Source organism: Fundulus heteroclitus, chromosome 22 (assembly GCF_011125445.2).
Source record: "Fundulus heteroclitus isolate FHET01 chromosome 22, MU-UCD_Fhet_4.1, whole genome shotgun sequence".
Lineage (NCBI taxonomy): Eukaryota > Metazoa > Chordata > Actinopteri > Cyprinodontiformes > Fundulidae > Fundulus > Fundulus heteroclitus.
Window position 1 is genome coordinate 28,568,831 of NC_046382.1, and position 15,173 is coordinate 28,584,003.

General features: G+C 37.9%; 1 protein-coding gene across 1 annotated transcript in view; it reads left to right on the forward strand.

The window, feature by feature from the left end:
• LOC105927332 (carbohydrate sulfotransferase 15) overlaps positions 1-15,173 on the forward strand; it is a 33,999-nt gene that overhangs the window by 13,296 nt on the left and 5,530 nt on the right. Inside the window, exons 2-4 of the mRNA XM_012864034.3 lie at positions 7,194-7,819; positions 9,524-9,863; positions 13,808-13,951. Of these exons, the coding sequence (XP_012719488.2) occupies positions 7,346-7,819; positions 9,524-9,863; positions 13,808-13,951 (958 nt within the window). The 5' untranslated portion in view covers positions 7,194-7,345. The remainder of the gene's footprint in view (positions 1-7,193; positions 7,820-9,523; positions 9,864-13,807; positions 13,952-15,173) is intronic.

A 15,173-nucleotide genomic window follows, 5' to 3' on the forward strand; every position in this document is an offset into this window, starting at 1 on the left:
AAATGGCACATGGCTGTAAGAAGAAAAAAAAAACATTAGCGTGCTTATATATAAACTGACACCCACAGATGCAAAATCTACTTTAACACCGTATCTGCGCTCCAGATGTCATTGTGGACCGTGGCTATAAAAAGGGCATTATAACCCATTGCTAGGCATGCGTCCTTTTTGTTTAGACTGCACTTTTGTGCTTCAATAACCAGCCAGTTCAATAGTCTGAAAATCTACGCTGAGCTTTTTTATTTCTCTTTGTGGGGAGTAAGAAAAGAAGGGAGCCATAGTCCAGCAAGGAGAGGAGGATTAAGGGTTTTTTGAGCTGTTTGTGCTCTCAGGGCAGTTTGAGATTTCCTGTCAAAGAAGCAGAAAGCTTTGTTGTTTTGTTTCTTTTATATTACTCTGACTTTTGATGTACTTCCTGCCCACACAGAAAAGGTTTTATTATTACCTCAGTTTTCTCGTCTATCTTTATTTAAACAGTCTTCTTTCCTTTAGAGACATACATAAAATGTTGTTTTTCCTCCCATTTGCATGCTCTCCAGCCGAGCTTCCGTAACACAGTGTACTGTAACGGATCAAGACGTGCTTACATAGTTATAAACATATTGACATCATTTAAACATATTTCAAGTCAGGCAGGAGTATTTGTGTGTGTGTTTGTGTGTGTGTATGTCTGTGTGGTGTACTTGCTCTGATTTCCTCTTCTGTTAAACTAATTAAGATCCTCATGAGAAGCTCTTCACACTCTGAGAAGTTATTTTTTTCTACATATTCCTGCAAAGCCAAACTAAATATGGACATCTCTGCATGTCCTGCAGTGTTGAGGAATCCTTGTTTACAGTTGCCATTTTTCTGCTGCCTAAGAAGGACGGGAGGTGCTAGATTAGCTTCATGTTTCATGAGGGTCTTGATGTAATGAAATTGCTTGTCTCCATTATGTTCCTTGTGTGCATACAATTAACCATCAATCATGCAGGGCTTTAGCTTCAAACTTTATGTCAAAACCAGTCCCAATTTTAAAACCCCAAACATGTATTGTTAAATTAAATAGTAAAATAAAATCTGGTTTCTTGAATATCCAATGTCATTAGATATGAGTGTATTCTTTCTATTATGCTGAGTACACACACAACAAACCAACCATTGTCGATCATGAGTTTAATTAAAAGGATACCAGTTGGAAATCACAGCATTAGAGTCTGACGATCTACAGCTGATTAAAAATAATGAGGACCATCATCAGTTATTTTACAGCGGCAAGCTGCTGACATGTGTTGTCATAACAAACAAATAAATTCTAGTGGAAAAAAATAAATTGCTAAGAAGCAAACAACATTTGGTGAAACAATGTAGAGGTCACTCTAGAAACTATTGGAGCATTTTATCACATTTATTCAGGTATGCTGAATCAGGAGAATATGTAAAACAAACAGAATATCAATCCTTGCGAAATGAGTTTGGACACCATTGGTCATTGTTTTCAACTCAATAAATGGGTTAAAGTGATTTATGTATTTAGTTATGGTCTCCAAGGTGTTTAGTAGGAGAATAATCTATAGCCACAACCTGGATCAGCGAACAAGTATTTGGCTTACAATAAATTATCTTTATTCAGCCATCCGATTTTTCCAAAGATATTGATATTTAAAAATTTGTATAAATAACAAACTTAACAATACTTTACTTTTGAGGTTTGTAGACATCACTTCGTAGAATCAGTCACAGTGTTGTGTTCAGCCACGGGAAAGTAGAAGTGCAGATGCATGACAATGTTAATTTTTTTGGGATATAATGATAAGCTGCTGTATATTATGTGTTTCTGTATTTTTTTTTTATATTTGACATCCAAAATGTTTAAAAACAGCTCCTCCTCTTGGTCTCTATTTTAACTATATCAATGAAAATATAACACATGCATCAATCGCATTTATGACTCTAAACCCTTTCGCACAATATTTTTTTTATGAATGCAGTCTTGCTTATTCAGTCTAAAACATGTACCTGAAGTCCTTTATTGTAAATTAAAATATGCACATTTATTTTGTTATGCTGATCTGGTCTCACGAGCCCCAGGTGGAGTGCCTGGATTTTGGAGTTTTTGCCAGTGTGTAAGAGGGACACCTCTTTCACAACTTAAGGTTGGAAAAGGAAAGGTTCTGACTTTTGTCTGTCTATACACCAAATTTTACTTTCATACTCTGGCCTTCTTGGAGTCACTGGATGGTGTCCTGGAAGGGGTGCCATTTGGGGATTCAGTAATGCTCCTGGGGGAAATCAGTGCCCATATGGGCAATGACAGTGATACCTGGGAGGTGTGATTGGGAAGAATGGCCTCCCTGATCTTAACCCGAGCGGAATTTTCTTGTTGGACTTCTGTACAAGGCTCAGAGTGACCATTATGAACACACTGTTTGAGCACGATGTGGTTCACAAGTGTACTTGGTACCAGGCCATCTTGGGCCAAAGGCCAATTATGAAATTATTTCATCAGACCTGTAGTGTTGTGTTTTGGATACTGTGGTTAACAGAGGGGTAGAGCTGTCATCTGATCATCACCCATTAATGAATTGGACCTTGTGGTGGTTGAGGCTGCTAGACAGACTTGGTAAACTCAAACAACTGGTGAGGGTGAATTAGGAACATCTGGCTGAGGAACCTGTCCAGGTGAGCTTTAATTCACTGCTCTGGGAGAATGTCTCTCATCTCCCATCTCCCAAGGGAAGGTTGGGAGCAGGAAATTGGAATGGAACATGTTTAGGACCTCCATTGTGAATGCAGCTTCCAGGACTTGTGGCCCAAAGCTTATTGGTGCCTGCTGTGGTGGCAACCAGAAGACTCGCTGGTGGACACCAGTGGTGATGGAAACCATCAAGCTTAAGAAGAAGGCCTTTAGGGCCCCAGTATCTATCAGCTGTCCTTGAGGACAGCTGATAGATACTGGGGCAGCCAGAAGGACTGCAGCATCTGTGGCCATGGAAGCTAAGATTTAGCCTTAGGGGGAATTTGGAGAAACCATTGAGAGAAACTTTCGACTGGTCCCAAGGAAATTCTGGAAAACCGTTTGGCAACTCAGAAAAGGGAAGCAGGGACCATCCTAAGCTGTGTATGCTGTGGGAGGGAAACTGTGGACCTAGCCTGGATAAAAGTCAGCACCTCCAAGTCTCAGCCCACGGTCTTAGACTGGAAAAAAAATAATCCTACCCTCACATATGGTCGTGGGTGTCGATCATGACCAAAATCTCCTGGGATACAAATGACCGAAATGAGTTTCTTCTGGAGGGTGGGGTAGTCGCTGCTTGTCCACATCAAAAATAGTCAGTTGAGGTGGTTTGGACCACTGCTCAGGATGCCCCCTGGGTGCCTTCCTTGGGGGGTTTTCAGGGCACTTCCCACTGGGAGGAGACTCTGAGGAAGACCCAAAACTTGCTGGAGGGACTGGTCTTGCCTGGGAAGACCTTGGGATCACCCAGAATGAGCTAGAGGATGTTGTTGTGGAAAATGATGCCTGGATTTCTCAACTAGACCTGTTGCCATTGAGACCTGTTCTTGGATAAGCGGAATACAGTGGATGGATGGATGGATTGAACTTTTTCTTTTTTAATTGTAAAATTCTTGGATTGTAATTTCTTAAGATTTACTTGACAGGAGGTGAAAATGTCCTTACGTTAACAATAGGACAATCTTGGAAATCACGCACGAACAATGGGACAAAAGATTGTGCTAGTAACAGAGCATTTAATTTGTTCCTTTTACAAATACTTAAGTTACATAACAAACCCTAAACAGTTTGTCATTTATGCTTCTTTAGAAAAAAAGAACAAGTGCACAAGTCAAATTTGAAACAAAAATAAATTACTCTCTTCCCGTTCTGGCTTTCCCATGACTGATCCCAAATCAATCCAGGCACTGTATCTTTTTAGGCCAACAGTGCTGTATTATGCAAACAGATGTGCAGGATTAAGTTTTGTTTTATATTTTTGATGGGATTTCAACTGATTGAATCTTCAATCTTCTCTTTGCTTTCTGTTGTAGATACATTTCTGGACAAAATAGAGTCAAAGGTTGATTCCTGCTTATTCTCACGTTGTATTTCTCCATTATTTCTCAACCCAAGAAAGAAAGAAAGCCTTCTCTGATCCACACATACTGTTTTATGCGTTGTTACTCTTTCACATATCTTCTGATTTTTCTTACTTAAACTTTTATTTAACCAGGTAAAATAAAGATATTGCGATTAATGCCTTTTATTTTTACAAGGGCAACCTGATATTTTACCTGGATATGAATTTCTCATACAGGAAATATAATAACGAATAGCTATTTTTTTTAGATGTACATTATACAACAAGGGTTGGATTTAGGATCATTATCAGTGACATATCCACTCTAATAAGTTGCAATACTCTATGAGGAGTTTCTTTCAGTAGCATTTTAAGGAGGCCATCCCTGTCTACTGATATTTTATTAAATCAGGTCCTTAATATCTCTAGAGGGATCAGAAATAAATTATCTTTCAAGCCCAGCAGCTACTCAAACAGACACGGGGATATTTGCATAGAAAAAACTGGAGGTGTCCCATTATGACATCTGTAGATACTGTATGTGAGTCATGATACTGTTGTATGAGTGTGTGTTTGTGCCCTTGTGTGAAATCTCTCCTGAATCTCTGCTGGAGGGCATGGCTGCCTGCCGTTCAACTGTCAGCAATTTTCCATTCGGCTGATGAGAACTTAAGGAGTTGCTGAACACCCAAACTTTGTCTGATGATCAATCGTTCTTTGGTCAGATCAAGCTTGAGTATCTCCTCGTGCTCTTTTTCTTTTTCCTTCCTCAGTGTAAGATGGTTTATGTTTTTCCACTTAATCTTGAGCTCACCTCCTGTGTCTTCTGGACCTTCCAGGTTAAGCCTTTAGTCGGTGCCCACACCAAACCCGGATCTCTTCAGCAAAACCTCTCAGTGATAGTCCTCACCTGGAAAACCCAGCCATGGTTGTCCCCTGCAGCTCCGCCGTCTCCAGCCATCACCTACCTGCCCCGTCTCTGGTTCTCAGTTTACTTTCTGTAAAGATCCCCTACCTTCATCAACCTCGCTTTATGGAAACCCCCTGGAGCATTAATCCTTGCCACAAAACATTCCTTGATATGCTGGAGCTCCTTCCCCTCAACTCTCTCTGCTCACTCCAAAACAACACAGCTGGATTATGAATACAGAAGTCTCCTTGTTGCAGTTTTCACATGGCACTTTGTAAATAAACATTAATTGATCTATTGTTTAGAGTTTGATTCTGCATGTGAGGCAAGAAAACATCTATAAATAAGACAGTGAGACATTTCTATGTGACTTTTCCTGAACGTTGTCAACCTCTTTTTCACATCATATACTAAATGCAGACCTTGCTTAAGTAACCCAGTTGACAGAGTTGCTCCATAATTAAAAGTCGATACAAAAAAAACATGAAGTCAAAGACTAAAATTAAGCTAAACAGTGTATTTTCGGTGATTATTAAAGATCTGAAAACCTTAAATAATGTTTTGAGAGTTACACTCAATAAACAATCTGCAACAGGCAATAAATATGAAAATATACAAATGCTTTAACCAGAATGTATTTCATAAAAACAGAAATATTATAAACAAACTCCATGCATTACCCATAACATTAAAATCACCTGCCTATCATAGAATAGCTCCCACTTTAGACTACAATCACAGAGAATCACTTAACACTATTACTCTGTTAAACCAGACATCCTGAGTCTCATACTTCCCAACTTCTTCTAAAATGGCTGTTCAAAGCCTCTGCACATCACTGGCAACATTACACTTTAGTGGGACGGCAAAGCTGGTTATCAACTTTGAAAGTCAATCCAGGGTTGCTGACTCAGGATATATGCACATCATAGCAGAACAAGTGGAGCTGGTATAAATGGTAAATAGACTGAAGTATTATGACCCTTTTTCGAGTTATTGAGAACAGTCAAAGCACTTTTACACTAGAGCCACTTTCGCCCAGCCAAGCGCCCAAATACTCATACACTCATAGGTATAAATAGGTTGGCCATTTAGCATTAAGTGCTTAGCCCAAGGGCACACCTACGTAGTAGCGGGAGAGGAAGCTAGAATCAAACTCTTTCTTCCAAATGGCAAGACAAATAGTCCTTTAGTGAGCCGTCTCATCTCAGAGGTCAGTCACGATGAAGAGTCAGGACTAAAGCTGGCCACATAAGAGAAAATCTAACTAAGGGGCAAAAGTCTATCACTATCACGGTCACATATTAAAGCTTTAACATAGCTCATGTTTTATCACTGCTAGTTTTCTTTTTTCAAACACTGAAGGCCTCACCTCGGTCTTAATATATATCTGTCCAAGTGTTCTGAAGTTTTTTGCATGATCACCAAACATACAAGCATTCAGTCAACAGGTGGAAATGATTGCAAAAACTATTGTAGTTTTCTGCCATCAAACACTCTATAATACCACACAAAAGAAATTCTGGCTGGCTTCTTTGAAACAGTAAGAAAAATACCCCATGTGTGAGTATGTACATGAAATGTACAGACACGATATGTAACAACTGAGAGGGCATGATGCTTAGACATTCAGATACTCCTTTTGGTGAATGAGGAGAATATACTAATAACTTTGATGAACAAATAATTTCACCATGTCTTTTTGATGTCTGCTAATAACACACATGGCGAGAAATGTGCACTCACAATCTGCACATCCTCCTGTATCGATACCAAATGTAGCCTTTGTTGCTGTAAAACATTGAACTTAAAAATAATGTTTGCAGGTTACAAGAGTAAGGTACTTCATGGGTTTTTGTTAATAGTCTTTTTAGTTTTACATCTCAAAATAAACTATTATTATGTCATTGAAACTCTCACAATTGAGCCTTGGCAGGGACTGCACAACCCTCTCCACTAGGCAGCTGATCTTTATATAGCAGACCACACAGTCAGCAGGTAACCTTAAACATTTTTGGGGCTGACTCTTGTTGTAGAAATGTATGGTTTTAAAAGCCAAAACTAATGCACAGGACTAAAAATAAAACCTCTTTAACTAACACTGTTATAAAAATATTCCCCTCCCTGTTTGTGGTATTAGGAAAGATTGTTGAAATACTTCTAGGCGGTTAATGTTGCTCTTTGGTTTTAAAGCCACGCGTTAAACACCTGTTTTGTTTTAACAGGAGGGGCTTTTTTCCAAGTGGCGGACCCACACAAAATGAAGACAAACGAGGATGTGGATGTCAACGCAATCACTTCTAGGCAAGCTTTACCATATTGAGAAAGCAATCCCCTGGTTTCCTTTTCCACATGTCTACTCCACTTCTCTGCCATCATGTCTCTAAAAGACAGCAAACATGGGAGCAACACACACAAGGACCACAGTCACAGGCCCCACAACTTGCCCCTGACTGACAACTTTGGGAAGAGATCTATCAGGACGTTTCTTGACTTCAGGCAAACAAACATGCCAGAAAGTCGGGACATCAAGGGCCTCCCACTGTTGTGTTTAATCAACCTGACGTGCATCTCCAAAGTCAAGGTAGCGAGCTTCCTAGTGGGCCTGACGCTGATGTTCCTCATCACGGCTTCGTACCTACTGATGTGGGACAGAAAAGGATTTTTGCTATCTGCCGTCCCGCATCCTTTCAGACCTGTGGATATCACGACCAGCAAAAGCACAGCTGAAGTCTCTCTTGACACGACTTTCGTAGACGTGAAAGTGCTGGGAAAGATTATTAACTGCAACGAGCAGAACACATCCAGGAGGACGCCAGATGAAAAGGATGTCATCAGTACAGATCCACATGTAAGTCTGAGGGATATTACGACATCCATTCACCAACTAAATGACTACAAAGCTGTTTATGTTACATGTAAAGAGCTATGTGAATGTGTTCTTTAACTTTTGTCATGTTGTAGCCACAAACCTCAACATATTTATAAGGGTTTTTATCTGCTTGACTAACACAAAGTGGTGTATATGTGTAAAATTGAAAGGAAATGGATACATGGCTTTCAGAAATGAAGAAAATGGGGCATGCATTTGTATTTAGAATTCAGATGTCTACTTTTGAGGTGTTTCTTTACCAGCTTTGCATACCCAGAGACTGACATTTTAGCCATTCTTTGCAAAACAGCTTAACCTCAGTCCCATTGAACCGAAAATGTCTGTGAAGCTGAATGTTTAAGTCCTGCCACAGATTCTGAATTTGATTTAGGTCTGGACTTTGACTGGGCCATGCTAACACAACAATATGTTTTTAACTAGTCAGACACTGTAGTTCTAGCACCATGTTTAGGGTGGATTTCCTGCTGGACAGTAAACCTAAACCCAGTCTCAGGCCTTTTGCTGTCTCTTACAGGTTTTCTTTAAGGATTACGCTGTATTTAGCTCCATCACTGCAAAAATGGATCTAAAAATAAGCAAAATGTTCTTAAAATGTGTGTTTTTCTCCTAGATTTGAGCAGGTAAATAATATTATCTGCCAATGGAATGAGTATTTTGACCCCTAAAATAAGATAATTAGACATCCTGCACTTGAAATAAGATGATGGAGAGGAGTTGTTGCTATTTTAAGTGCAAGAATCTTATTCCATTGGCAGATCATCTTATTTACCTGCTCAAATCATGGACAGATACACTCATTTTAAGAAAATATTACTTATTTTTAGTTCTGTTGTTGCAGTGATTTATTTTCCCATCAATGCTGAGCTTGCAGGTTTCTTCTATAAGTGGCAGATCTGTGGACTGCACAGCCGTTGAGAGATTCTCACCTGAGCTGCAGATCTCTGCAATGCCTTCAGAGTCCTCCATGGAATCTGTGCTCCTTCTCTGATTAAATCTCTCCTTGCTTTGACAAAATGTGTCAGAAGCTCAAGGGGTACGGATTCTTTTGCAAGGAACACTACCAAGCATTCAGTAGATCACAGCAGTGAAGAAATACTCTGCAGCAGCTTCACCAAGGAACAATCCCTGCAGTAAATACATTTTTGGTGAAGCTTATAATGACCTGTTTTTCTAAGGCACAAACTCTCTCTAAGTATTGCTCTAGGCCTACCTGTAATAACCTCTGGTATAATATGCTAATGCTGTTCTGCTCATTATGGCCTCATTATAGGTTTCCTTTTACAGCCCACACCATTGCAGTGCTTTTTATAAGATGTTGCAACACGTGTGAGTCATAAAGATAAATGTCAGTTACTGTTATGTGTCAGACACGTATCAAAGTGAAAAACAGCGTGCCTAGTAGGAGATGATTCATCAGGTGTAAAACCACAGAATCCTATAATATCACCTTTAATTATAAATGACTGATGTTTTGACATGTTTAATCACAGAACTCGAAACTTAAGCCAACAGGTAATACAATACAACAGTGTGAAATGACCTCAGGTGTAACAGAAAACCAGTACCTGCCATGGAGGATGGACACCTGTTCAAACAGAAGCCTTTGTTTTGCCCTTATTCTGCATTACATATTTTTAATGTGTTTTTTTTTTTTTTTTTTAGTTATTTTCAGTGATTCCTCGCCATTTCCTTCCCAACATCAAGAGCCCCTGCTGGTATGAGGAGGTCTCTGGTGATATCGGCATGGACCCATACAAGAACAACCGCTTCAGTCTACGCTCAAAACGTTTCAAGAACGTGTGCGACCACATGAGGGCCAGATTCCGTCAGAACGTGTGCAGCATAGACGGGAAACTTTTTCGCCTGCGCTGCTTGCCATACTTTTACATTATAGGCCAACCAAAGTGTGGCACAACAGACTTGTTTCACAGACTCTTGATGCTTCCAGAGGTTAAATTTAACACCATAAAGGAGCCGCACTGGTGGACCAGGAAACGTTTTGGTAAGGATAAAAGGATCCGGATCTGGGAATGTGATGTGAACATTTGCAAGTGTGCAGTTTCTAAAATCATAAACAACTCATGTCACACTGTGGGAGATCCATACCATAAAATCTTGATATTACAGGCGTTATTCTATATAATGGCATTTTCAAGCAGCAAGCTCTACACACATATACTGATAAACACAAAGAACTTCTCTCAAAATACAAGAATATGTTAATGGAATACTTCAACTTCAAGTTAAAACTCTTTAACTAGGATTGTAACATTTAACTAAATGAGGTAAAAATGGAAGAAATAAGGAAAACTAATAAACTACGGGGGGAAAACCTAAAGAGAATAAAACTGAAATAAATAAATCTATGCTATGATATCACAGTTCAGTATGAATATGTGTGTTTAAGAACCAAGGACAAATTGTGAACTGTTCATACAACAGTTCACAATGCAAAGCAGAAGGGAAAATAAGAAATACAAAAAATAAAAAAAATAAATGGCTAAATTAGAAAAAAATAACCTTTTGGACAATGGATTCTTAATCCATTGATTCTTTATTTAATTAATAACAGTCGGTCTTTGATCACGCCGAGCTATCGCTTTACCACAAGGCATTCCAGAGGGTCAGTCTTGGTTCATTATTTAATTTTGACTTATTAGTCGCCAAATGGCTTTATGATAGTTCTGTGGTACTGTTGGTAGGTGGCGCCATGTCTGTGTATATCTGCTCATCACGCACGGTGCTGGGGTTTTATTTGGCTCAAAAAGGACTATCAACACACCTTATTTTATCATAATCAAATGGATTTTGGTCTTTTTTTTTATATAAGCATATATTGTAGCTATATACCTTTAAACCAACTTTTCCCCAAAACTTCAAGTTTTAGAAGATGAAAAAAAGATCATATGCTCTCTGAACTCTTTGAAAGGGGTGGAGCTTGGTGACAGAGTGTTCCTGGGTCTGCGTTTGTGATTGGACGGGAGGATGTGATGACTGTAATATTAACCTACACGATAGGCTAGAAAGTAAAAGGAAGAAAAACTGTTCTTCTACTGAACTTTTTTCGACCCGAATTGATATATATATATATATATATATATATATATATATATATATATATATATATATATATATATATATATATATATATATATATATATATATATATTGTTGTTGAATTATTGTCCAGCCCTAGTCGACATACTTAAAGACGTTGTTCCTTCTAGAGGAATATATCATTCTTTCAGACTCTTTTCTGCAGGAATTCAGAAAATACTTCCTCCTGATCCTGTTTTGGGTGTCTAGTCTTATTTTTTACCAGGGTACACAAACAGCAGAACGTACTTTGGATCCAAGGTTTCTTTCGACGCGGCCTTTTACTCGAGCAAGATCAAGATGTCCAGGTGCCTGCGGTCCCCGATGCGACCTGTGGCAAACTGCAGCCAAAGAGAGAGTAACCTGCTCGGCTTATGCTTTTATACCTCTTTGACATCAAGGGGATTCCAGTTGTGACTTCTCCTTTCCTGTAATGAATCACGGCAGCGGACCCAGAATTCAGCCAGACCAGCAGAGGTTCTTAAAAAAGGGATTTATTTAACAAAAAGCAGAGCAATGCAAAAAAGGACTGAATAATCAAAAAGACTAATAAAAAACATCCAGAACCTCATAGGAACAGAAACTGACTGGTAACATGACAAAATAACTCAGGTTCTCTGGAAGGGAAAAACTTGGTCAAAATTCCAAAAACAAACATCAGATCAGGATTGACTCACCCAAAAACATGACAAGACCAACAAGACGACCTGGCACTGATGTCTGGTCTCAACAGTATATATGGAGGTGGAGGCAGGTGAAACTGGTGAGAGGTGATTGCAGCAGGGGTGGAGTTAGGCAGGTGTGCAGAGTAAGTAATTAGACCAGACATCAGTGCTGAAGCTCAAAACAAGAACAGACCAGAAACCAAACCTAAAGTTTAATTGATATAATAATTCCATTTAGTAAAGGTGAAATAAAATCAGTAATTAAGAAAAGGATTAGAGCAAGGTGGCAGAAACAGTGGGAAGAAGAAAGAACTGGAAGATGGTTTTATAATATTCAAAGAAAAGTAGGATTAATGAGGATGACATCAAGGAATAGAAGGGAAGAAACAGTAATGTCAAGATTACGATTTGGACATACAGGGTTAAATAGCACATTATTTAAAATGGGGATTCATGATACAGGAAAGTGTGATTTTTGTTTTGTTGAAGAAACAGTGGAGCACGTTATATTATTTTGTAGTAAATATCATATTGAGAGAAATGAATTGGTAAATAGATTACAAAACAGTAAATTAAAGTTAAACATAAAATATCTTTTAGATATGAACACCAAATCAGAGGGTTATTCTTTATTATTAAGATATCTTAAAAAGACTAATTTGATAAAACGGATTTAGTTATTTATTTATTTATTTTTATTATTTATAGTAGTAGGATATTAGAGTAGGTCATCCCGATTCACACTCCATTTCAGTTGGTGACGGTAATGCACCAAAAGTTGTTTGCCAACCGCCATAAAACAATAGAAGAAGAAGAAGAAGAACCAAACCTAAAAAGCTGAGAGGACAAGTGGACAGAAACAAACTACACCAGACCTTATAAGAAACAAAACAACCCCGAAGTATAAAACTAAAACAGAAGATAAAGCCAAGACTAACACAGGTGACCAAAACAGGATAAACTAACTGTAAACAAGCAAAACAGGAACCTAGACAAGACAAAACTCAAAGCAGCCAGAGAACCTAAGGCAGGAGAGTAAACAAACCAAAACAGAACCTAGAATATTACATTTCCTGGAAGTTACCATAAAATAGGTTCACACTGTGCATACTAGGAGTTTATTTTGTGTCTTTTTTTCTCTGGTGCAGTTCAGTCCATTCGGCTTCTCCCATGACAGCGCCCAACATCAATGGCCTCTTGGCAGCTTCTCTGATTAATGCTCTTCTTGGCCATGCCTGTCAGTTTAGGTGGACTGTAATGTGTTACTACTCCCATTTCCAGATGATGGATTGAACAGTTCTCCATGAACTACTTAGAGGTTGGGATTTAAGTTTATATAACTTCACTCTACCTTCTCTGTTCTGTGTAATGCTGCTTGTGTTGTTCTTTCAAATTAAACCCCAATAAAAAAAGAAAAAAGTTCTAGGCTCTAATGTGGGACAATTTGTAAAAGGTTGAAGGGGTCTGATGATATATAAGTAAAACACATGGTTACCCTGACTGCTAATCCAGCCCTCTGCCTGAGCTCTGGACTTCAATATTGAAAAACAGCCTTTGAAAATGCAGCAAAACGCAGTTTGAAATTAATTTAAACAAACTTTAAATATGAAACACAAGAAGTAAATGAACCTTTGCTGATTCAATTTTTGGACTGATTTTCCCCAACATTTACTTTTACTCTTCTTGAATCCTTTAATAATATTACAATTGAGCCAGCTTTCCTTTTTATTTGGCTGCATTTTACTGTCAAAGAAAAACTCTACAGAGTGGGAAGCCCAACAAAAACTAAAATAAATAGAAAAATTATAAGCATAAATATAGCATTTAAAAAAAGGTTAAATATTCTTGTGGTTTAAGTAAGCCCTCGTGTATCTACTTTGCATAAAACGGTTCCATTAATTTGTTTCCTTGAAAAGTTTTAACCTTGAGTCTCTGGCAGGAAGTTCTGCATGTTGTTGAGAAAATTTCTAATACTATCTTGTGGTCATTTGAACATTTTTAGTGTGTGTAACCACAGCGGGAAATTAAATTGAACTATTGTATGTGCATGCAAATGCCACTATTCACCGGTGTCCATTTGAGAATTGCAATAAATAAAGCTTGGTTTGTCCATATAAGACATTCTTTGGCAAAGCAAGTCCTTAATGAGCTTATAATGAGGCCTGTTTTAAATTTCCTTCTGCAGGCTATATCCGCTTCAAAAGAGGCTTCCAGGAGCGTTTTCCGATAGAGGATTATTTGGATCTGTTTGACTTGACAGCCATAAACATCCAAGAAGGAATCAGTGGAAATTCATCTGGACAGCACCGTGCACTTCAAATTATAACAGGTGAAAATGTGTGTGTCTGTGTGTGTGCGTGTGTTTGTGTGGGTAGGTGTGTGGGTGGGTGTGTGTGTATGGGTGGGGTCACAATGTGTGAATGAAGAAAAGTTGATGATTCTCATTGTCTTTCATATATTAGGAGTTTAAAGCTGCCGAAACGCCATTTCGTGGCAATATTTTAAATGAAGTTTCTTGATAGTTGTTTTCTAACAAATGAGTTTATTTGTGAGGCACATTTATTCCAAACTATTGACTTCACTTGAAACTCTGAATGAAAAAAAATTAAACCTAAAGAACAAAATATAAGGGAAGATAGCTCCAACTGGCTGTGCATTTGAATGTTTTTCACAAAAAATAAAAATGCAGAGCAGAAGCACCAGAAAAGAGAATGTAAGACAAAAACTGAGTGAATATACTAGGAGAGTGGGAGACATGACACTAAATTGATTTGACAAGTGAGAGCACGTTTGTTGAAGGTAATGGTGGAAAGCGTAGTGTTTATTATATCGGCTTTTAAAAGATTGCATTAGAGCTCATCCATTTGCTTAAAATTTATTTCACTCTCAATTTCAGCAGTAGCTGCCTAGCTTTGAAAAAAATATTTTAAAACATTAAGATTAACATATTTTCAAAATGTTCACTCTTTTGGAGATGAAGAAGTTTCTTTCTTACATTTAAATGCGAGAAGACTAACATTTTTCTAATATGTTTTTGTGATTACTTTAACACAAAGACTGATAATTCACTACAAATGTGGAACTGAAAATAAGTAAACTTTTATTGAAATTTATGTTTTTGTCCTTGATTTGAGCAGGTAAATAAAATGATTTGTCAATGGAATAATATTTTTTCACTTTAAATAGGAACAACTCATCTCCATCATCTTATTTTCAGTGCAGTATATCTAATTATCTTATTTTGGGGTCAAAATACTCATTCCATTGGCAGATCCTTTTATTTACCTGCTCATATTAAAGACAAATACACTAATTTCATTTTACGTACTTTTAGTTTAGTTTTTGCAGCGCTTACGTTTGTTCAACCAGCAAGAGATTATTGCTAGTCTTCTGATAAAAATAAATAAATAAATAAATAAATATATATATATATATATATATATATATATATATATATATATATATATATATATATATATATATATATATATCCATCCATCTTCTGACCCACTTAATCCCTCATGGGGTCACGGGGGTTGCTGGTGCCTATC